At 40.2% G+C, this 25,422-nt stretch overlaps 1 protein-coding gene across 1 annotated transcript; it reads left to right on the top strand.

Moving 5' to 3' along the window:
• The first annotated feature begins 12,325 nt into the window (after positions 1-12,325).
• LOC123980354 (endophilin-A1-like) lies at positions 12,326-17,533 on the top strand. Its single transcript, XM_046064701.1, has 8 exons — positions 12,326-12,391; positions 12,914-12,986; positions 14,193-14,336; positions 14,809-14,942; positions 15,099-15,257; positions 15,881-15,984; positions 16,080-16,210; positions 17,240-17,533. The coding sequence occupies exons 1-8, from the start codon at positions 12,383-12,385 to the stop codon at positions 17,434-17,436; spliced, it is 951 nt and encodes a 316-aa protein (XP_045920657.1). The 5' UTR covers positions 12,326-12,382; the 3' UTR covers positions 17,437-17,533.
• The last annotated feature ends 7,889 nt before the right edge of the window (positions 17,534-25,422 follow it).

The following is a 25,422-nucleotide window of genomic DNA, read 5'->3' as shown; positions in this document are numbered from 1 at the left end:
TCCCCGGATCCGATCTTTCCCGTCCTGTCTGGCTCAGATCAATCTGTTTGATCCAGTTATCCACTGAAAGGCCGCGTAGATTCTGATCACAACTCAGAGAGGGCTTCGGATCAGATTTTGTGAACTTTTCTTGTAGTTTAGATAAAAGGTTGTGTGATTTCTGTCTCCCTGGGCATCCTCGTGCCCTTGTGTGTTAAACTAATCTCTCTCAAAGCTTTGTTGTTTAGAGGAACTGGCTGATGCTTCTGGGGTTTTTCTTGCATCCTTTTTCTTCGTGTCTCATGCCTTCTCTCTGAGTCTCACTAACTTTTTCAATCTCTCTGCTTCCTGTCCTGGGCTTAAAAGAGAAGGAGGAGTCAGTGTCACAAAGCAGTGCAAGTTTTAAAGTACGGTAGCTCATACTGGGGAACACGTCCTCATACCTAAACAACAAAACAGATGAGGATGTGTATACAATATAAAGTATAAGACCGCTTTCCAAAGCTATACATATGAGCGTTTCCCGTACCAGTCCAGTGGCAGGCGTAGAGGACCTTCAGTATGCTATGTAGGTCATGTGATCAAAGTCACATGACGTTTAACATGTGATAAAAGATCATGGGGTTAAAATAGGTACATTACGTAAGTCATCTTTTATTTACCTTAAAACAAGTCAACTTTGACACGGGACTCGGACCTCACTGTCATGAGTGAAAGTCCTGAGTTTACTTACCTTTCTCTTCAGTTTTAGCATCGTCCACATCATTGTTTTGGTTTTAACGAACGTTTACTCTTTTGGATTTTAGTCTCTGCAGCACACAAACTCTGAGAAACTCACTATATATCACCTGCTCAGCACTTGCTGGTGAAGAAAGTGGAGCATTTAGCAGCTAAAGAGCCAGATATTTCCCTCTGGTGTTGGTGGAGCCTAAAAAACAGAGTGAATATTGGACTTACATTCATCAGGCGGATACAAACACAACTCTATATAAATGCTGTGTTGTTTCATGTCCGCTGGATGTGTAAATAGACAACCTTCTGGGGGGAAAAAGCCCATATAGCAACGCTGTTTCTCTTAACACAGAACATGTCGTGTTTGTTGACTAATTTGCATTTTGAGTTTGGATCACAATGTGGTCAAAATCGAGGTAACGGCATGTTACCTCCAGATAATATCTCTAGAAACAGGTTACATGTAAACACCAAGTGGACATCCAGTCTGTCTTCTTTGTTTTCAACTTTTGTCCTCTTTCCTTTTCTGTTTTTTTTTGCTCTGACTTCCTTTTCTTTCTGTCTCTCTGTCTTACTTTTTCCTGCCTCTCTGTCTCTTTTCTTTTACCTCTCTGTCTCCTTAGATGTACTTTTTTCTCTTCAGACCGATTTGTTGCTCTACATGTAATAAAATAATAGAAAGCTGTAACTGTCTCCTCTTTTTTGGCTCTCATTCCTTCACTCTGATTTACCGCAGGACTAAAACCTCCCTCTCGCTCTCTGTCTGGTAATGAAATTGCGTTTGCAACTCATATTTTCTCTCTGATGAGTACCTCGTGAAGAGACAAATTTTTATTCCTCAGATATATAAAGCTGGTCGAAAGCTGGAGAAATAGATGTTTGGGTTTCTCATTGTGTGTCCGTAAAAGCTTGCATAATTTCTAAACATTCACCAAACCTGTGCATCTTATGATGTAACCATCCCTGCTGCTATTAAAATAATTGCACCGCACATAGAAACCTGGCTCAAAGACAAAGGTTAGACCCTTTCTGTTATAAAAGCATTGCTGGCTGGGAAGCAAAGCCCAATTCAAGGGGTTATTTGAGATTCTGAATCATGTTAAAGCAAAACTGCAGCTGTCACATGATTATCTGCAGCACGGTTTGTCTTGATTTAATTCAGCTCCACACAGAAGGTGATGAAACTGAAAGCAACGGCAGCAACAACGACAGCTGAACCTCTTCACCTCCTTCCCACAATATGATGATTCTGCTTTCCAAAGATTGCACCCAGTCAGAAAAGTTAACTTGCAAACACAAACAAAGAAGAAGGAGATGGCAGGGGGAGCTCCTCCTTTAATGCCTTACAGAAATGTTAAACTAAGAAATTCAGACTTCCTATTATGAAAATCTCAACAACACAGAAACATAAACTCAACCCCTGGATACAACCGATGGAAACACACTTGTGTCCAGCCCGTGCTCACCAGAAAAACAGCCATATAGGTTGATTATCGGCATCTTATTATAACCCATATTTATGTATTTTGTTAGACCACGACCTCAAGATGCGGAAGAGGTCAGGTGACGCAGTATAATGAGCCACAAAGTCCTTGTAAGGATGAGTCAAAAAACTTTCACTCAAGAGTTCGAGGTTTGAGTCCCGTGTGAAAGAAACAAAGTTGAGATGTTTTAAGTGAAATAACATTTTGAAGATGACTTACATAAAGTACTTGGTTATATAAGACCTCCCCTCACTGAACCCATGGCGTGCAACAAAAAAGAAAACAAGAAGAAGAACACCAAAGCATGGGGAATGTTGTGTCCACATACTTTTGGCCATGTGGTGTACAGTTTCTGTTTAGCTTCACGTGAATTACTTTTAAACCCTTTTGTGTTGTTAAAACTTTCAGATACTGCAGCGTCCATGTTTCTGTTTTTTTCATTTGGGCACTTGAACGCACCAAAGTAGAAATTATAAACCACAAGCTCAGAATTTCTAACCTAAAGAAAGAAAACTTAATCACTTAATGATGATTTCCACGTTATTAGGAGCCTGTAACATTTTTCAAAAGCCAACATCAACAGAGGTTTATAAATTATAAATTAGATTTTGCATAAATAGCCCGAGCTGGCCATCAATCCAGCCTTTTATCCATCTACAGTCCAAGATGGCGTCTGAGTGCTTTGGCAGCCGTTCAGACAGATAGATGAGCCGAGTCCGGCTGCCAAGCTCTTCTCCCCGGTTCCTGTTTCTCCCCCTGATAGGCTAATTCTCCTCCACACAAGATTTCTATCAGCAGGAGAGGAGGGATATCTGCTTCATCGGCTGTCAAGGCTCTGTGACCTCTGACCTTTGACCTTCTCGCTGTCAGCCACTTGTAATGACATCCTTGTAATGAAGCTTATTTTTCTCTATAACTCATTGGGAAGGACTGAAAAAAAAAAGATTAAAGAGGAAGAAACAGGGAAGACATGAGAGAAGGAGGGATTGAGGACAAGTGAGCAAGAGATGGAGGAGGTCGGAGAAAATATAGCTGACGAAGTGGGAGTCGCAAAAACAAAAGAGAGAAACTGACAACGGGCAACTGTGGAGGAGGAGAGAGATGTAGAACAGATGGGGTTTGTTAATGCCTCAGTGGTCTAAAAGGTGATTAATTCTACTTTCCCTGTGTAGGTGTGTAGGTGTGTGTGTGTGTGTGTGTGTGTTTAGGCGGGTTGGTGGGTGTGAAACTACTTTCACTGCCAGCACCCATGGGTCCATTTTGAGTTTTTTTTCCTGTGATTGCTGCCACCAAAACTAAATGCTTAAACTTTTCTGTTTGTTTGTGGGTGAATAACAAATCCAGAACAGTACACAGCAAGCGTCTCAACACAGCGCTCTCTGCAGGCCATGTACAGTACAGAACTGTAGATAGATAGATACTTTATTCATCCCTGAAGGGAAATTGCTGTGTTGCAGTCTGCAGTGGTGTACATGAATAAAATAAAATAAAATCACAGTTATAAAACATACAGAACTTACACAAAACATATACCATCATCTCAACAGTTTCCATTAAAAGGCCACATGTCTGCTGAGAAATCATAAACAATCATTTGCTGTCAAAGTAATCCAGTGATGATTGTCATTGTACATTCACGGGTACATTACAAACAGGAAGTGCTAACGTACATGCTTTTACTTGTGCTAATATGCTCAAATGTAAACAAATATAGGCTAAGGCTAAAAAACTAAGCTCAAGGTGTAGCCCAACGCTAACTAACTTGTGCTAAATAATAATTTCACTTCTCTCCTTACTTCTAATAAGCCAGATGAATACCACTACTACTTTTTCTTCTTCTTCTTCATACGTATTTAACATAGTGACAAAATACGCTCTGTAGAGCAGTTTGTCCATTTGTGCTACTGTAGAAACATGGCAGTGCATCATGGTGACTTCATTGTAAGAGGACCTGCGGTGTATGCACATAGAAATGGCTCATTCTGATGTATTAAAAAAGAAAAAATTACAGTCCTATATGTAAGGTCTTCATACACCACTGAAAACTAGTTATGGATAGTATATTGCATTTCTGTCAATAGATCCTCCTAAATATTATACACACTGGACCTTTAAGATGAGCATATCAGACCCTTGTTTTATGCCTCATGTTCCCTCATGAGCAGTTAGGGGTTCGAGGCCTTGGTCAGGGCACTTTTTGGCAGTGGTTCATGCTGGACTTGAACCAGCAACCCCTCCGGTTGCCAAGCCAAGTCCCTTAAAGACTGAGCTAACACCACCTGTCAAAATCCAGTCAAACGGACATAAATCGACGTCAAAAACATCAGTGAAAGAGAAACGGCAGAAGATACTAACTCTGCTGAGGGAGATGGATTTATGTAACAGTGTGTCAGTACACCTCTCTGCAACCAGACTTAGTGTTCCTTAAAGACGAGCGTCTGTGTGTGTGTGTGTGTGTGTGTGTGTGTGTGTGTGTGTGTATGTGTGTGTGGAAACATGAGAGGACCCAGTCAGATCCCTGTCTCCATGGCAACTGCATCTTTCTGCTCATCTGTCTGTCCTTCTCACTTTTCTATCCTGCCACGGTTTTAGATTGTTTTTACATTTCATGATATGTTTTTTTTCCTACTCAGTCGCTCGCTCACTCGTCCGTCTCTCCATTTCCCTCCATCAGGATGACTTTGATCAGAGCATGGCCTCTGTAACACACGTGCAAACACCCAGGTGCTCAGGTGTGTCAGCGGTTACATAAACACATGCACACGTTTACCTTTATGTTTGCATGGCTTGTTAGTTTGATGAAGAAGACGTGCGACATCTGCTTCACATACCAGAAACACACACTTAACTAAAACCACATCACAGTCAGGAACAATTTATAAACGAGCTTTAAAAAAACAATGGATATATCATCATTATAATAGTATGGGTTTTAAAAAAGGAAAAATATGGTCAACTTTGCAGATATTTTACTTGTGCATAAACTGTTTCAATCAATAAATTAATTTAAAAAATCTTAACTCATCGACCAGACCTACTACCAGAGGTGACTGTAAAATAGCATAGAGAAAAAGTTTCTTGGGCAGTCAGCCTTTTCCTGGAACACTATACCCACAGAAACACAAAATATTTCTTCTCTCACCTCCTTTTCCAAAGATATAAAACAGCGGTTACTGGATAATCAAATATGCTGTCATAACTTGCAGTAGTGTCATTGTTTCTACAAATAGCTGTGCTCATATGCTGGTGTCTTTGTTTGTCTTTTTTTGTCTTTTATGTGTCTTTTATGTCTTTTATGTTTAATTTGTGCTTGTGCGATTTTGTCTATGCTTATGTGCTTTGTGTTTATATGATTTGTGCTTATATGTTTTATCCATGCTCCTGTGTTCTCTGTTTGTGTTTATGTGCCTAAGTATGTTTTAACGTTTTCTGGTTTTTGTTATGCCATCAACCTGCCAGGGACTGCAAACAAAAATTTGCCTGTATGGCTAAATCTGGCCATTTACATATTGGTCTTAGTCCTTATGTTGACTAATGTGCACTGTCCCTTTTAAACACACAAACTTGGTTCTGAACTCACTTACACACACACATCATTACCGTCTTGTATTTAAAATCCTGCCAAACTGAAGTATCAAGAGTACGGAAGCCCCAGGAGGACATACATTCAGACATTTTGTTTACTCTGTTTTCCCGTGATAATGAGTTAATTAAATTTGTTTTGTCGACATCTCAAGTTATTTATGTCATCTGGAAATAACAAATGTTGTTTTCTCAAGATAATGATGTAATAATATCTGGCCCGCGGCCAGATTACTTTGATAGTGGCCGGTGCTGAAATAGATCTGTCATGACAGCAACAGTTACTCACATACTCACTTCCTCTTAAATGATTGTGCCTACAAAATAAAAGTGCAAGAAAGTGTTTTTTTGCAGCAATGCCTTATTTCAAGTTCAATTGAGAGCTTTTACTTTGAAAAGTTCTGAAGGACATTCAAAGGAGTCTGTGCCTTGCTTGACCCACCTCTGAAATATTGGATTTCCCTGAATGAGAAGTGCAGGACTTTCCTCTGCCTGGAGATACTGGGGAAATGTGTCCATAGGTTGATGAATGTGGACCAATCACAGGGACGCGCACACTCCAGCACATGCTTTACTGTTACTGAGCATGTGAAACAGTCTCTTCATAACAACCCTGAGATTGAGAGTCCCATGCTCCCACTGAGCTAACCAGGGATGCTGTAATAAGACATTAGCTGTGTCTCAATTCAGGGACCGTATCCTTCAAAGGCTGTATTTGAAGACCGAATACGTCACAGTCAATGCGACTAGGCTGTCCCATTTCAAAGGCTCCTTCATATGCGTCCGACAAATGCAGCCTTCTTTTCGTCTGTTTGGAGGATCCAACAGCTGGATCCTTCGCAGCCCCAGGTATCCCGACATTCATTGCGCGCCGGTTGATTGTCCCAGCGTAAATAACGGCATCGGCTGTGGCTGTGGAGTTGAGCCCCCCGGATTTTACCTATAAATGTAAGTATTGGATTTCAACTCACTTCAAAAGCGCAATGTGTCACTTAAAGATTAGTATTGTGGAATATGTTAACGTGAGTTAAGTGATTAACTGGCGAGCTAACGTTACCTGAGGTTATTGATGTGCTAACATTAACGTTAAGTTAAACTCGGCTCGGCAAGTTACAACCTAAAAAATAAAGCCTTTAACATCACTTAAAACATCACATTAACTTCACTTAAAATCAAAGAGGTTCAGATTCAGACCTGCGTCTTACCGAGATTGTCGCGATATTATACATCACTAATACTTCATATTATGTACATGAAAATAACGTTACCACGTAACGTTAGACTAATTTAACGTTAGACGGGTTGTGAACCCTGCTTGGTTTTCAGACAGTTAACGTTAGTAACGGTTACAAAAACCTTGGGATATAGTACACGGTTAATGTAACTAGGTTATTTTGTGATTTATGCTGCTTACTGTTTGGTGATGTGAAGCATAAAACTTACTTGAACATGTCGTTTTGTTTTAGGGAGCAAGGAGCAAACTGCCCTGTTCATTAAACTGAGGGGGGAGAGCGACCACCTCTTTCTGCCAAGGTGGCTTGGAGGTAATTAAAGTATCAATAGCCCTTTTGTAATATCTGCATATAATCATCTTGTACTTAAAGTTACAGTTAAATGAGCCACCATCCTATTCAAAGCCTTTAACAATAAGAAAACCAGTAGATGGGGCAGCCCTTTGTTGTGTTTTTGTGTTTCTGTCCCGCCCTGTCACCTTTTCCAGTCTTCACAAAATTACCATTTCTTTTGTTTCTCTGTGATTAGGACAATTTTGGAGAAAATGGGCCTGTGGGGGAAGGTGACTTCCCTCCAAGCAAAAAAAAGTGGGACAATTAAAAAAAAATACAAAGTATGTATGTGTGATTTGAAACTTATATATTCTGTATAAATCTTTTTTAATAATTTTTGTATAAATCGTTCACTGTGTAGCATAAAGGGAACTACAAACTGCATTCATCTTACAACCCTGTTTTAATATAATACATACATTTACCTTGTATGTTGTATATTCATTTAATTCATTTTAGTCATGCACATTAATAAACACAGTTGCTGAAATTTGTTTTTCTGCTGTTGTTATTTACCATGATTGATTTCCTGTGCCTTAGGATTGCAAGTGTCCAGGGTCAGGAGAGGGTGTAGGGGGGAAGCCCACTGCTGCAACTTGGCCCTGGTTTGTCCTCATGGATGAGGTGTTGGGATAGAGGCCTTCCACCACCCCACCTGTCGTAATTGCCTCTATCCCTGAGGACACACCAGGGCCAAGTAGTGCAGTGGGTGACCAGGAGGAGGAGGAGGAAGAGGAGGAGAGCCATCTGAGAAAGAGAAAGAGGGACAGAGAGGATGAGCTGCTTCAGCTTCTTAAGGAAGACATGAGGTTGCAGAGAGAGGCAGAGGAGAGGAGAGCACAGGAGAGCAGAGAGAGGATAGACAGGCTGTTCTCTCTACTAGAGAGACTTGCAGAAAAATAAATCCTTAAATAATAATATATACAATATTTATTAATTAATTCAAATAAAATATTTGTTAAATAAATTATTTTATTTTCTGTGGTCTTTATAACTATTAGTATTTACAACACAGTGGATCGAGGCGTTGCAAACACTCTGGAGACCACCCTGTATGATGCCCCACTTGCCAGCCAGAAGAGAAACACCAGGGTCTCAATCGTGGCACCCCATCCGTGTCTCCGTTCCTGGTTTAGGAGCCCCAGTAACACTCCCAGGGCCTCCCTGCTCAACCGGAAATCCGGCCGTGTGTCCTGCTGGCTAAAAAACCTGTCCAGCACAGGCACACTCAGATTTATCCTGCAGTACAGGGGCCGGGCTGGTTTAGGGAGACAAGTATGAAGTGTAGAGAGCTTAGTTAGATAAGGCTTGTATATCTTTATATTCAACTTGCTTTAGCTGAGCAATGACAAAAACAGTGTAAATATTTTAATATTAAAGTAAGATTAGGTTTTCTTTAAATATGAAATTATGTTGTTAAAGTGAAATGGCAGTAGCAATAAACTACGTTAACTGTGGTTAACATAACTGTTTAGCTTTAGGAAGCCTATAGCACCTAAATACATATAAAATGTAACGTTTCTTAGTTACTTTCCCCCGTATTTACCTGGCCAGGGTCCTCTCTCAGCCTGAGATACATCATGCGGCGGCGCCGGCGGTGAAGTATCTCTAGTTCTTCTATTAAGAGGTAAAATATAAAAATTAAAATATTAGTCTCCATGCAGGTGGACCGCAGCTGTGGAGGTTGCTATGCGACAGGAGCGGTGCTTTCCCACGCATGGGTAAGGGCGGGGTCAGTTGATGACGCAATAGAAAGTCCTCCGTAGACCAGACCGTCTCATTTAACAACGGTCGGTTCGTCGGTTCACGCCCTTCGAAGGATGCGGTCCCTGAATTGAGACACAGCTATTGACTATGCCCGATGCCAAAATTACTTGCCGACCCCTGTGCTAGACTTTCATTTTGTTTTCTCGAGATCTATAATTAATTAGGTCATTATCTCGGGAAAACCGAGTTTAGTTATCTCAAGATAATTGTCCCGTTATCTCGGGAAAACAATATTTGTTATTTTAAGATTATGACATAAATAACTCGAGATCTTGAGAAAACAAATTAAATTAAACCGTTATCATGGGGAAAAAGAGTAAATAAAATGTATGAATGTGTGGCCTCTTAGTGCTTCAGTACAAAAGTACTTCTCTTGCACAGATATGCTACATTACTAGATTGTTAACACTGAATCATAAATGTGTGATTTTACTTTTGTATCTGGTCGAGGTTATTCAGTTCTAGGTACAGTTTGGTAGTTTAGTCAAGTATAGTCACCTGATAAATGTGAGGGGTCTTAGGATGACTAAAGGGAGAGGAAATCTGTTTTCAGTTTTTGGACTTTTCTCAAATCTTTGCATTTTCTGTGAAATACTGGATAGTTATACCTCTTTGTGCCTCGAGCAGTTAATTTAAATGAAACCATGTGAGAAGTGTAGAAGTGAATTGTCTCTTTGGTGGACGTGCTGCAAACAACTCATGCACATCTGAAATGTGACAAGGAGACACAAATACGCTGATTTTAATCTCTTAACAGTGTACATCATAAACTTATTGTGTTTTATGTACAATTCAAAAAGTAACTACAGTTTAGCTGTTGGATAAATGTGGGGGACTTAAGTACTTTAGTAGATTAAGTTAAATTACTTTCTACCACTGGATATAAATCTCATTGAAATGAATATCTGTTGAATATTGCATCAGTGTTATGATACAGTAAAGCTATATGAAGCTATATAAGTTGGTCTTCATTCTTAAGATTTTAATCTGCCTGTGGAGGAAGGACATTCTTGGTTAGACAAAAGAAAATATACCAGAGAAGTGTGAAAAGGAAGGAGTGAAAAAGTGGAGCAACAATACAGAGCATTTTATGCAACACTTAACATCTCAATCCGTCTTTGTTAATTTTCCAGCGGCTTTTTATGTTTGTTGCAATGGGAAATAAAAAACTGGGTTATTATACGCTGTCGATGTTAATTTGCTGTCTTACAAAAATCTCTCTGCAGAACTCTCCTGCTGGAGCTGTAGGTAGCCTGACTGAATGCATGCAGTGTATATATATATATGCTGCATGCATGAGTGTGTATGTGGGTGGGTGGCTGATGTGAGTCAGGATTGTGGAAAATCCCTCTGCCCCTCCTTCCCTGATATCTGAGGGGATTAGAAATTGGGAGGTGTCACTCTGCGGCACTTCCTGCGATCACGACAGAAAGATGTATCCAAGGTTAGGCACTGTGAAAGCAATCAGATGCTGCGATATTTATTAGTCAGCTTTACTGTGTCCACTGTGTCTCGTTAATAGAGACAGGCCTGTTTACATCTGTTTTAACCAAAAGCTTGCTCTGGTCTCTGTAATTATTACGGCCTCATCAAGCTCATGCAGGTCTAGAGAAGATCTGATACCAAGAGTCCAAATGGCTGGCAGAAGAGACACCCGGAGTTATAGTTGTTACACAACATTATGTAATTTCATTATGTAATTTGTTCTTTCAACACCTTTATTCTCCAGACCTCTATGAGCTCGGCTAGACAGACGTCTACTAGTGTTAGAATGACAACTTATTTTTGTTTCCTGATCAAGTCCAAGTCTCTCTACTCTTCTAAAAGACAGAAGTCGGCTCATTCAGGAGTTTTTTGGATGATATTTGAGTTATGCTGCGTTCCAGACAACTCAGAAAATTTCCACAGGATTTTCTGAGAGTATGGTGGTTCTTTACCCAGGAAGAAAATGTAAATTTTAAAGTTAAATGCATCAATCTGGTGCACTGTGAGAGAATGCTTCCGAGCCTAGATCTATGAAGAACTTTCTGTTCTAGTAAACAATTTAATCATTAACACATCGGGTCACACCCACAAAGCTTGGTAAATGAGACGAGGCTCACAAAAATGGTTAAAACACAAAAGCGCATACATTTGAGCTATCAAATAAATATAAGTGGTTACCTGTGTTGGACTGGTTTAGTCTTTAGAAAATTTTAAATACGCTGGATTAAATAGACTTGTTTTGAATGAAAACCGTTTTTTTTTTTGGTGCCAAACCGAACTGTAGAACATGACAGGTGATCACCTCAAGACAGCACCAGTAGCTCTTCCTGGATTTTGCTTTCTCATCTTGAAATAATTAAATAATGCTCCTGATCTGAAAATAAAGGGTTCAAACATTAAGCTTTAAACTGTTTTACTTAAACTTGATTAAATTTGCAAATAGCCTGCATTTACGTTGCATGATGAGCATCTATTTTGATTAACAATTAATCATTAAAGTCATTTTTTAAGCGAAAGTGCCAGACAGATTTGCTGTGATAGTTAAAATGCCTTTGGGTTTAAGACTTGAAGGCACCGTCTTGGGCTTTAGGACACTGTGATAACAAGAAATTGATTGTTTGCTTTATAAAATGTCGGATGCAGATTCAGGTCGTGTGCTGTCTCTATGAACTCTTGTCAGAGTTCACCAGCTTTTAAATGGATCACAGTAAAAATAATGAAACTCGGCTCGTCTGCAGGGAGGCGCTCGGCCCTTGATGAAGGATTTCTAATTAGAGGGAGGAAGAGGCTGTTGAAGAATTCAAGCTGTTTGTTCGCTGCCTTCAGACGCCAATATGCAGATGAATCAAACGTTATTGACTCACTTTAATGGCACAAATAATAATACTGAGGCCTTGAAGGTTAAAACTCACACAAAGCAGTCCTTGTTTTCAGTGCAATCAGTCGACTAATGTCGTCCACAAAGGTAACGTCTTAACTTCATCTTCAGTTTCTACCATGTTTTTTTTTATTTCTGTCTCGCTTTCCTACATTTCGTATTTTCTTTTCTTCTCATGCCCTTTTAACAGCACTCTCCTTTGCTCTACTCTCTCTTTCATCTCTCCATTAAGACTTTAAAAGCCGTCCGGCCTTTCTTCTCTCAGGGTGGGTTAAACAGATTACAGTCTTGGAAAGACAGAAAATCCTAACCCTCTCTTTCTTCTTCTTCTTTCTTTCTTTCTTTTACAGAAAGTCAGTGAAAAGGTCGGAGGTGCAGAAGGAACCAAGCTAGATGACGACTTCAAAGAAATGGAAAAGGTAAACATATCTATCGGTCGATATGTTCACACAAAATGAAAAAGGAAATACTCCAAACCAAATGAAAGTCAAACCACTGACGTACACATAAAGACATTCAACAAATAAGTTTATAATTATGTTCTTACGAGGACAAACCATCCTTGGTTGAGTGCACTTTCACCACTCTCATATATTCAGGAAAAAGTTTTATGTTTTATAGCTTTAGAGGATTTTTGTTATTGTTTGACTGAGCCAGGCTAGCTGTTTCTCTCTAGTCTTTATGCTAAGCTAAGCTAATTGTAGCTTAATATTAAATGAACAGACGTGAGACTGATCAATCTGTCAAGCGAATAAATGTATATGTACACAAAATGAGAGTTGGAGTAAATCTTTATTACTTGTTTATTTTTTATGTAAAGAGCTGCTTGCTTCTTATTAATCAATGTACATTAATATCTAGATTTAATCATCGTTAAGTTAAGGTTTATGTAATGTTGTTTAATATCTCTCACAATTTTCCTGATATCTTTTCCTCTGCAGAAGGTGGACATCACCAGCAGAGCAGTGTTGGACATAATGACCAAAACTACAGAATACCTACAACCTAATCCAGGTATGAAGTGCAGTTAAACTGCATGTGGGGGGAGAAAAACCTTCGGCTGGGTCACACACTGCGTAATCCTTCTTCAGTAAAACAAATAGATTACATTACATTAAGTCATTTAGCTGATGCTTTTATCCAAACCGATTTACAATTGCTAAATATATCAGAGGTCGCACGCCTCTGGAGCAACTAGGGGTTAAGTGTCTTGCTCAGGGACACATTGGTGTCTCACAGTGGATTTGAACCCAGGTCTCTCGCACCAAAGACATGTGTCTCATCCACTGCAAATAGATACAATATAGATTTACTGTAATTTCAAAGCAACTGAAAAGGCTCAGTCATGTATTCACTTATATTCTCGAAATGCTGACAGGTTGTTTGGGATATTCCCAATTGGTTCATAATCAAAAGTCTCAGATTGGGTATAAAATTTGAAGCAGGATCATATGCCATTATGCTTTTATCGACCTGTAGCCCGTTGTCATTCCCAGGCGTCACATAGCTACACTTTTGTTACGTCCTTCGGTGTCTGGTACCAACACCTATAGCATCATTGTTCAACGCTAAAAGTAGGCTAGAATATAACCAAAAGGTCTCAGTAAGGAGGTGGATGGGTAGGTCAGAAACCAGATTTTCACCCAGGAGAACGGTGTTTGTTTCTCTTGTGAAGCAACAAGATTTCTTTTAAGAAGCGACATCAAGCGGTCTTGACCTGACATCCATATGTGATGCCCTGGGAAGAGAACGGGTTGCGACGTGATGGCGCCATTATACCAAGGACTACACTGTATAAGTATAACGTCCAGCAAGGAAATGGTTCAGATCATGTGTTCCTTTCCATTGTTGCTGCACAACACACCTGTCTGCTTGAACTGTTATTCCCACGTGCATTAAACGTTTGACAGCACAGACATTTAAAGCTCCTGGAATGGAAACTTTGACCATCTATTCCCTGTGATTAGAAGTGCTTATCAGCAACTTCCCAGCTCTACACTGCAAAGTGACCTTGTTTCCTACCACCGTCCGTGTGCTGCTTTCTGATCATGAATTCAATGTTTCTTTGATAAAAATGAAATGCACCATGACTCTGAAATAAATTAGCACATTCTAGGATGTAAAATAGATAGCAATAAAATATTTACCACACACATCCAACTGCCACAACATGTCGCCTGAATTTCACTCACTCACAATCTAACTCTTGCCACCCTGCAGCATCCAGAGCCAAGCTGAGTATGATCAACACCATGTCAAAGATCCGCGGGCAGGAAAAGGGACCTGGTTACCCACAGGCTGAGTCCGTGCTGGGCGATGCCATGTTGAAGTTCGGACGGGAGTTAGGGGAGGAGTCCAGCTTCGGTAAGTGGGAGTACACACATATTAATGGTGCTGATTGATATCTGTAAATGCCTGTTAGCTTAGTTTTAGCTAACTCTGCTTGGGAGGTAAAGTTGCTCTTGAAGTGAGAGGAGCTGCTGGTTCTGTATTCCCATTTTAATTCATCGGGTGTAACCAAGTTCAAGCTTTTGGTGTGACTATTGAGAAACAACCAATAAACTGCAAAACCACAAGAAAAGGACAGTGGATTTCAAAGTTAAGTGTAGTTGGAGTCCACATGGCCCTCTCGACACTCAGAGTACTTGTACACCAACTAAACACACACTAATCAATGCAAAGCCTTGGCTCTATTAAACAATCTGTTACCTCTTCCTGTACAGGGAAATCTTAGTCACAGAGAGGCAAACTTTCTCTTACCTCTTTTACTATCCTCTCAATATTTTCCGCCCCATTCCTCCTCCCTCTCAATTTTCCCTTCATTCGTCCCCTCCAGGTCTGGCGCTGATCGATGCCAGTGAGGCAATGAAAGAACTCGGGGAGGTGAAGGACGCTCTGGACATGGAGGTCAAACAGAACTTCATTGACCCGCTGCAGAACCTCCACGACAAAGACCTCAAAGAGATACAGGTGAATAAGACACCAGTTAAAAGGTCACCTGATACCATTAGTCCTTAATATATCTGAAAAATGGAAACAGTAATAGAAGCTAGAGAGATATCTTGCAGTTGAATAGTTGTTCATTACAGTTGCCGTGTAGTTTATCACTTTTTCCCTCCACTGCAGCACCATTTGAAGAAGATGGAGGGCCGACGCCTGGACTTTGACTACAAGAAAAAGCGTCAGGGGAAAGTGCAGGACGACGAAATCAAACAGGCTCTGGAGAAGTTTGACGAGAGCAAAGAGATCGCAGAGCAGAGCATGTTTAATCTGCTGGAGAGCGATGTGAGGACACTCATTTACTTTGATCATTGATTAATCTGCTAGTTATTGTCTTGTTAAATCAATTAATTATTTGGTCTATACGACATCACAAAACAATGAGTATTGTCTGACCAACAGTCCAAAAACAAATAATTCAAATGTCTTTAAATGTAAGACGAAAAAAAGCAGTAAATTCAAGAAAGTAGAGAAGCTGGAATCATCAACAGTTTTTTTTATAATTGATACTCAGTTATCAAGTTAGTTGCAGATTAATCGACTAATCGATTAATTAGCTCTGGTTTACTTTAATGACAGTTCACCAGAAATTATTTTGTTAAATTGTTGTTAATTGTTAATGTAGTTTGTCGGTGTAGAGAGTGCAGTGAACGTCTCGGCTCTGGCCCCTCAATGAGCAACAAAAGTGGAAATTTGCAGAAAGAGAAAGAGCTGTCACATGTTGACATGGTTCTTGTGTTACTATAGCTACACACCGTTTTTGACAGATCCCAGTGTGTCCAAAACTACAGTGGAAAAACAAAGGGCAGCAACGCTGTGCCGTGCCAAGCCAGACTCAGGCCCAGCATGGGTACAAGACAGGAATTGGCAGGCAGTGGAAACAATGTGTGTGTGCGTGTGTGTTGCAGATAGAGCAGGTGAGCCAGCTGGCGGCGTTGGTTCAAGCTCAGCTGGAGTACCACAGCCGCGCTGCCGAAATCCTCCAACAGCTCTCCAGCAAGATGGAGGACAGGTATTGATCTATGTGCTTGTGGTAAAAATAAACCAGTTAAAATGGATCAAGGCAGTAAGACAAACCTTTTTTAACTGTGTCTGGCCTTTACACAGGATAAAAGAAGTGTCCAGTAAACCGAGGAAGGAGTATGCTCCTAAACCCAGAATGACCCTGGAGCTGCTGCCCCCCAGCGAGAGCCACAACGGGGGGATACATTCTGCCAAATCGCCCGGAAGATCACCAGGTAGAGTGTAGTGCTGGCGAATGAGTGCTTGACCTTTTTCCTATTTCTACAATTGTACAATGTTTTTCTATTTACAATGTTTTGTAAACGGTGAAACGAAAGAGGAATAAATTTGCTGGTGCTGTCAGGTGGAACAGTGAAGTCGGTTTACGAAAGATGGCAAGCTATCTTCGCCAAGTCACACCAAGTATTTATGACTCAGTGATCACCTTATCTGACACATGTCTTGTAGTCTGATTCCAGCATTAACGCATTAATGGCGGTAAGAAATGTCGCAGGACACATCGTCCTCGCAAGCAGCCAATAAGCATGCTACTAGCCACAGCAGGATGTAAACTATTAACTTTATAGTACTCATTTTCTAACCTGGTATCCTGGTCCTCTTTTGGTAGAGCCAGAGAGTAGAAGTACATAACTGCAGGAATTCAGACTAGATGTACTTCTTTACCAATCATCTTTACAGTTCAATTGTTGCTGTCATAACTGCAGAATCGTTCTGGATGTGCCTTGTGGAAGTCAGCACATTTGGGGTAATAGCTAAGTTTAGTTGAACTCTGGCTGCTTAACCCGGTAATTTAGCAAAGTGCTCGTCACTGTGGCTCGTGCAGCTGCCAGAGAGAGAGCACATTGGACATTGGCAACGTCGATCTGGTGTTAAAGCCCTGATACAAAGACAGCTCCAAAACTGAAACTCTTTTGCCAGAATAAAGTATTTCTGGCAAATGTCTGCTACAGTCAGACAGTGAACAAAAAAGGTTTCTGCAAGTTTACTAATGAAACACAACAATTACAATGTACTGTGTACAAGGTACCTTGGAAATTATGATTAGTAAAACCTCCCTTTATGCACCTTGTGGCTTTACTTTCCCCGAACCTATTCCAAGGAAACATTTGAGCAATTTCTTGGCTGTACAAACAGAGTCAGAACTTCATTTCCCAAGAGGCAAGAGCTTCAAAGAGCCCCTAGAGGTTTTACCTCTCTCTGACTCTCCTCTTGCTAAACCTGCCTTTTTTTCTGTGCCCTCACAGCCCCCTTGGACCAGCCCTGTTGCCGAGCACTCTACGACTTTGAACCAGAGAATGAAGGCGAGCTGGGCTTTAAAGAGGGCGACATCATCACCCTGACCAATCAGATCGACGACAACTGGTATGAGGGCATGATCAACGGCCAGTCGGGCTTCTTCCCCATCAACTACGTGGATATCCTGGTGCCGCTCCCTCATTAGGTTCCGCCAATGACCTTACCCTACCCCCCACCCCCACCAACCAATCCAGACACCCCGAAAACAGCCTGTATTTGCATAAACAACAAAACACCTTCTGCTTCTTCTTCTTCTTCTTCTTCTGTGCTTCTGTGAGATTCTGCTTTCACAATATCGACTGAAATGACTGCGACGGAGACGGGGTGGATAACATGAGGCAGTAGGACAGTGATGTAGAGTAGAATTTTAGCGTGAGAGATGCAGAAGAGAGGCATTGAAAGGGACGAAAAGACGAAGACATGATGACCTTTTACAGTACAGTGCTCATTCAGTCGTGCTCCGCTCAGCCGGGCAGCGCTGGATACCAATGAGGCTTTGGAGACTTATCAATAAGGCACGGTGTAAATGTACGTGCATGTATCTGTCTGTATATGCGTTTCGACCGGTTCTTACTCTGTTATGATCAAGCCAGCACAAATTCCAGCTCGTCAGTTAAACTGCCGATGGCTTTTTAGTGATACTTTCGTCTCTCCTTAAGTTTCCTGCGATCTTTCTCTCAAAGTACCTCTGTCTTTTCTACCTTGACTCGCCTTCCTGTGCTTTTCTGTCTTCTTATCTTTCTTTGTTCTGTCCCTCCTTGGCTCGCACTGCCTCTTAGCATGGCTCCATACCGAATGCAGACCTCTAACACATGATCCAGAGCTACAGTCAGTCATCAGACCCTTCTGTCTGAGTATATCTCATGCTCTTGTAACATCCTCTGCCTTTCTCAGAGTCTGCATCAGATGTAAGCTCAACGGCTGTATGCATGAACCAGCCAAATCAAAGGTTTGAGTGATAAGACGCCAGCGAATGTTGTTTTCGGTAGTGCATCTTCAGAGGAAAGCCGTATCTGCAATAAGTAGATTTTTTTTGAGAATGAAGCAGAGAGGTCTATGGTTTTGAAACCCATTTATCTGATAGTGGGACTCAGCATGGGCACAGACAGGTTTTAAACGTTTAACAGGTAAGGAAACTCATTCAACACGTCAATTAACATGCCAGCTGAAGCGAGGAAAAGGAAAACACTGGGTTCCATGATTTCCCCCGACAGCAGTGATATGCTAACACAACCAGCACAGACCAGTTGTACTGAACAGAACTTCTCACCGGGTTGGAACCGAGATGTCATGGGTTATGAAAAGATGCTCTCTTTTCTCTGTATACTATTCTGAGTTACCCATTCAAAGTATTGTGTGTGTACTGTTTGGAGTAGATCCTTGTTGATTCGCCTTTTTTGGGTCTCTTGCATGCAAGGTAGATGGTAACTGTTCTAAATGTCCTGCTTTAGGTCCTCTACTTTCAGTTACATTTACAGAGGCTCAGTGTCCTTAAGGCAACAGAATATCCTCCATTAGACAGACAATAGGCGTTTTAGCACCGTGGGCACTTTTTCGTAGTTCTAAGAACAGTTGGAAGAACCGCTCCCCTTTTTGTTGTGTCCGCACTGCAAGAGCTGGGAACGATCGTAGTTCTCAGAACACCGTTTTTTAGGCTCTACTTCAGCGTAGGTACTGTCCCGGCACAAGAGGAACGTCGAAAGATGTAAGTTTACATTGACTGGTCGAGCGGCTGGTTTGTCTCAGCCAGCAGCTAAGTTTACAATAACCTGACTGATGTTAAGATATATGGCAAGCTAATCTGAACAGTTGGACGACATACAGATACCTTTCATTTCAGTATGTAAGAATTCGCTATTAGCTGAGCTAGCACGTCAGAGCATATCAATACTACAGTCTTCAATAATTTTGCCCTGATGCCTATTTAATACGAGGTTTCTAACCCATCCCTAGGTATTTCCCCCTGAAATATTTTGTTCAAATGACATAAAACAAAATTTACCTGTCTTTGTACCTTGATGATATGAAGTAATGTTACTGCCAATTGTTGTAAGAGTTTTCATCTCTTAGCTCGCCATATTGCTCTTTTAACCGCATAGTTCGCACATATTCTTTCCAACTCCGTTATTGTCATGAAACTAACGACCCACAACAAACACATGCTCACAGATCCGACCACGGCGTCTTCCAACTTGTTATCATGTGTTGTTGTCGTGCGGAAGTGTCGTTGCTATTCAAACCACTACCGGCCAGCCACGTCACTTCAGCATTCATCTTGGCGGAGTGAATGCAAACAGAAAAAAAGCCCTTGAAGGTATGTAGTTCTTGGGGGAGCTCCCCAGTTCCTCTATTATTATTATAGATTAAAGAACCTCCAACCTACCCATTACATTTAAGAAACTTCTGAACATTGCAGAACCTTGGTCACACTTTGGACTGTGTAAGAATGTTCTTGGACTTTATAAACAAGTTGTAGGGTTCTCGTATATTCAGGCGTAATCAGAAGCTACATCCTTCTACAGCAGGGGTCGGCAAATAAATCTGGCATCAGGCCAATTTTTTTTAAGCCATTGCATGGCGGGCCAGAACAAAGTCAAATTATTTTAAATCCTTGTATACTCATGCGCACGTTTAGCTTGGCGGTACCGTGATACTAGTTTTAAAGGTTGTAAGATCGACTCCAACTCACTGCGGATATTTATTTGTTTAACAAATTGATTATAAGGACACTTTTGCACATGCTCACAATAAAGCATGTGCTGCTGCAGTGTGTGCGTCCCAGCGTTTGATACCCATTCATAAACCTAAGGACGCTTATTTTCATTTCCCTGAGGAAATTCAGGGAAATCCAATCGCACGTTTACTGACGGCTTTTTCAGAGGTGTGTCACGCAGGCCAGAGACTCTTTCGAGTGTCCTTCAGAACTCCTTAAAGTAAAAGCTCTCAATAAACTAAACATAAAGCATTATTGCAAAAAATGCTCTTGTGCTTTTATTTTGGAGGCACAATCACTTAAGAGGAAGTGATTATATGAGTAACTGTAGCTGTCATGACTGAGATCTATTTCAGCACCAGCTGCTATCAATTTATTTCGGGCCAGATATTATAGCTGGCGTGCCGGTTCTGGCCCGTGTGCCTCCTATTGCCGACCACTGTTCTACATAATGAAGAATTAATGCAGGATGAAGAACCCTTCAGATATCCTGTGCTAGTTCTGGGATAGCTCATAAAATCACATTCAAACATACCAAACAGTTCCTTTAAGGTCAGTAGGCGGTCAGTGTTGGTGGTAACAATTAGCCGTGCTAGTTCCCTGGAGTATGCATCGCATACAGTATAAAGTGGGACTTCAATTCAGTTCAATGGCTACAACTGTTACTCCACCAAAGTGCCGCACACCTGTGTTGGCATGCATTAGAGGTATTCTTTATAAGGCAGTATTAAAGAGTATACTCTGGTAAAGAACTTAATGAAAGGTTGATGTTATGGACTGTTAAAAGTTATTTAATAATTCAACATTTTATCACTGATGTTACATTAAACAGATGGAGACAAATCTACATTTTTACAGCAATGGAAAGAATCAGTTCATGTTAAAACAACTGCAACTGTTGTGGGGTTTTGTCTTTGACAGAACATTTTTAAAATAAATATGTTATCAATTTTTTGTCTCACAGCTTCAGGCTGACGCACAAAGTTTCGGGAGTCGTTGACTGTTGCTAGCTACAAGAAAAGCTGGCAGGTAATTTCACATACATTTAGACAGATGACTCCATTTGAGTCAAGAGATTTAAGATATCTGTTCAAATGTGTTGTTCTGTTCAAACGAAACATAAAACTGAAGAACTTGCTATTATATTCATGGCTGTGTTGGAATGGGCATTCAGTATGGTGCTGGGTTTATATCGACTCCATTGTACATAAAAAACTGAACAGTGTCAAAGGTCGGATAAAGAGCCTGAACTGTACCGAGGCCACCTCTGCTCTGGTGCACATAGGAAGATAAAGTCAGTCATCGAGTTATTGTTCTCATTTACCATGTGAACATGATTAAAATCAAATTTTAATGAACATTTTTAAGGGATAAAGCTTAAGGTTTTTCTATCCAGGCATTTTTAATTATTACATCATAAAATTACATCACAAGGAGTCTGCACTAGCACGACTAATGCTAATGTGCCAGATGTGGCTAGCCAGCTAGCCTTTTAGCTTTACATTCTTACATACTTGAGTTTTAGTGATGCGAAATATTTTAAAGTAAAAGTTTAGCAAAAGTTTAAAAAATGTACAAACGCTACAAGTTTGTATTCTGATAATGAATTCTCAATAGTTGTACTGCATTACAACCCAACGCTGTGGTGACTGAAGTGTGCTGGGGCTTATCCAAGGTGCATTGTTTGTCAAGCTATGGGTCTATGAGTCAGGGCCATAAAGTAATATAAAAGTAATGAAGTAATATCTTCAAAGAAAAAATAACTTATAACATATGTGGACGGAGGATTGGAAAGATTTAAGAGTTCCTCTTGAAAGCTATCATGCTGTTTTTAGACACAAATAATAATAACAATGAAAAATAAAAAACTGCAGTTTTAACAAGAGATTCAGTATAAACTATTGAGAGTTAATAAACATCTAATACCAAGGCAATAAATGATCTTACAATAAAATTAAATGTTTCAATAAGAGGAAGAGATGGCTCTGAAGGAAATCTATCTATCTATCTATCTATCTATCTATCTATCTATCTAAAGTGGTATAGGAGTTAGACATCTCTTACATTGCCAAAGCACCTGTGTGACAGCAACAACACAATCAACACAAAGTATAAACAGTCTCTCTAGTTCTGTTTCAGGGTTAACAACTGTGTGTTCAGTGTTTTTCAGTTTTGTCTTTGTGTTTTGGGTCTGAAACCTGATTTTCTGAGTCCGCCTGTGGAAAGTCTGTGAGCTGCATGCAACTGAACCGCTTTACATCTTTATGGCTGTTTGAGATGGTTTTCCAAAAAAAGGGAAAAGGAGGAGAAGGGGGGGGGGGGGGATAATTGTCCTACTGGCTTTTTTTTGCGCTGCAGCGAATTGAAGTTAACAGATTAATTTTCTATTGTTAAATTACTGTATTTATTGTTTGTTTTTTTTAATCTTTTGACTTGGTTTAGCTATATTTGTATAGTACTCCTCTTCAAATTGCAAAGTGGATTAAGACTTTTGTGAATTTTCTTGAATATGTTTATTTATATTGCACCTTGTCCAAATTGTTTTCCTGCTCTTTTCTTATTTTGAGGGGGGTAGTTTTCTTTTCTTTTGTGCTGATTTGCCCTCTATGGCGACATGTATTCTAACCTCAATGAGGGACTTGTACAGTGTTACACTCCATTTTATCCTTTTTTGTCGACCTCGGCCACATTACCTCCCTGAGTTAAATTTCATTATCGCTCTCTGATTGTCAGATGCAGCAAAGCGATCCTGTTTCCTCAGAGACATAGCAGGAATATTCTCTCTGGTTCGGCTAAACTTGAAAAGAGTCTGATTTTCTGGCTGACTTTATCTGTGTGTGCGGCTAAATTCATGTTAACTCTTTCTAAAAACATCTACCTTAATGTCCAATCAATATCAATAACTCATTAATAAACTAGTAAATAACACACAGGGGCAGCTGTGGCTTAGAGGCAGAGCAGGTCGTCCACAAATAGGAAGATCAGATGTTTGATATCCGGCTTGGCCAAGACACTGATCCCCAAAAATGCTACCGAAGGCCATTAGTGTAAAAATATGTGTGTGTGAATGGGTGAATGTTGACGTAGGCTAGTGTAAAGCGCTCTTAATGGTCGTTATATGTGAGTGCAGTCTTTACAAAAGGAATCAACACCACTGTTACTATTAACTGAACTATTGTTGCCTCCTTGAATCCTTTTGTCTGTGCATTTAATATGAAGGTACAGAGCCAGTTAGCTTAGCATAAAGACGGAAAAAACAGGGGGAAACCGTTTGCCTTGATCTGTCCAACACCAGAGCTTAATCAAATAATTAATCGCCTTCTTACCGAATTAGACGAGAAGATTGATACCACTATCCTATGTGTTTAATATGAAGCTATAGAGCCAGCAGCCACTTAGCTTAGCTTAGCATAAAAACTGAAAACAGGGAAGTTAGCCTGGCTCTGTCCAACAGTAAAAGAGTTAATAACTGCTTAAAAGGAATAGTTAAGCATTTTGGGAAATATGCTCATTGGCTTTCTTGCTTAGAGCTATGAGAACATTGATACTCTCATATCTGTACAGCCAGCAGTCAGCTAACTTAGCTTAGCATAGAGAGTAGAAACGTGGCGAAAGAATTAGCCTGGCTCTGTCCAAACGTTTTTTTTTTTATCTTTTAAATGGACCTAACAGTAACTCTAAAGCTCAGTATTTGTGAGTAATTTAAGGACATTTAAGAGATAAAATTATTTGTTTTTCATGTGGGGTTTTTAGGCCCCACCCAAGTGGTTTAACTTAACCACTGAGGTTACTTCTGCTCTCATGACCGCTTTGTTTCAAAGAAAAACAGTCTGCACTATGATTTTGTGTGTAATAATGTGGCCTCGGTCGAACCTGTGGCTGTGTTACATAATGCTGTATGCCTTGTGGCTGTATAAAATAGCCCCTACGCTTAAGGGACCTGGTGTCTTCTAGTGAGCTACGTGTGTGTGTGCGTGTGTGTGTGTGTGTGTGTGGGAATACACACACCTTGTTGCATTTTATTTATGTATTGTATGTATTAATTTGGTTATTTATTTATTTATTTATTTGTTCCTTGTTTATTGGTTTGGCACCTGTGGCGTATTTGACAATTTGTCAATACATTGGTGTATGATGTGGAGGAGGGGAGGGGAGGTGAATGGGTGGAGGGAGGGGGCACGTGGTCAATGGAAAAACCTAGCTGTGATACTAACTCTTAACTGTTGCTCTCCTCGTATTGGATGATGATATAATCTAAGACCACTGTATGTTTAACTGCTTGTCGTGAAGATGATCTACAGTGTAATGACAATAAAGAATTAACACTATGATGACACTCTGTAGACAACAAGCCAATCTGTTCTTTATAGATGGATGGATGGATGGGAAACAGAGCTACAGCACCACTGGCTGTGCAAATGTGGAAATGCACCAACAAACAGCAGTAAAACTAGAATGTTAATAGAAACGATCCACATCTTCAAAGGTTTGTGACTTTTATTTTTGTATAATTGGGACCCACATATTCTTAGGGCTGTTAAAATCAAATCACACTTTAAAAATGAGGTTCAGAAATTTTCTTTTTTTGTCTTAAAGTTTATCTACAGTAACACAAGTATAGTTTTTACATATTCTCTAAGCTACTGTTAGTAACGTACAATCTTATGTTTATTGTTAACAAGATGAAAAGTTGGTTACTTAAGTAAGTGGTCAAGTAGCCTAATGTCCGTTTATGCTACATACTTTTCACTTCTCTGCATGTGCAAGTGCTGGTTAGTTTTCAAATTAAGATTTTACAAACCAAACGTGTTTATAAAATATGATCTATTGTTAGATTTAACTACCAAAAGTATAAGAAGAAGTTAAAATTAGCTCCACCATCCCCAACTACGCCAGTAAATTAGGCTACAACTTAACATATTAAGACATCAATAATAAGCTATAGCCTAACACAGGCTCTGCATTATGATAGGGCCTACTTTTGATACTTTAACTGAAATTTTGACTAGGCCTAGTACTTTTACTTGGACTAATGGAGTGTGTTTAAAGTGTGTTATTGCTATTTTTACTTAAAAAATTGAATAGGCCCAACGTTAGGCCTACTTCCTCCACCACTGACTTGACACTTTTTACACAATCTCTGCAGTTCCACTTCCAGGCCACATATTATAAATTATAAGTAAACTATAAACAAATTTTCACTAGGGAAAAATATCATGTTTTCTGTGTTTGCAAACTGTTTGGTAAAATACTCAGACACTGTTCTTAAAGCGATTTATGACAGTACTGTGTGCAATCATGAGCCAACAAGGCCGCCGGTGGCGTGTTTCTCTCATTTCTGCAGTTTCCCTCCTATATCTGATGCTTTCAAGTACTCCTCAAAAACTCGAACTTTATAGCTCTCTCCCATTTTCGCGC

This window comes from Micropterus dolomieu, linkage group LG12, assembly GCF_021292245.1.
Source record: "Micropterus dolomieu isolate WLL.071019.BEF.003 ecotype Adirondacks linkage group LG12, ASM2129224v1, whole genome shotgun sequence".
Lineage (NCBI taxonomy): Eukaryota > Metazoa > Chordata > Actinopteri > Centrarchiformes > Centrarchidae > Micropterus > Micropterus dolomieu.
This window is presented reverse-complemented; position numbering and strand designations above follow the sequence as displayed.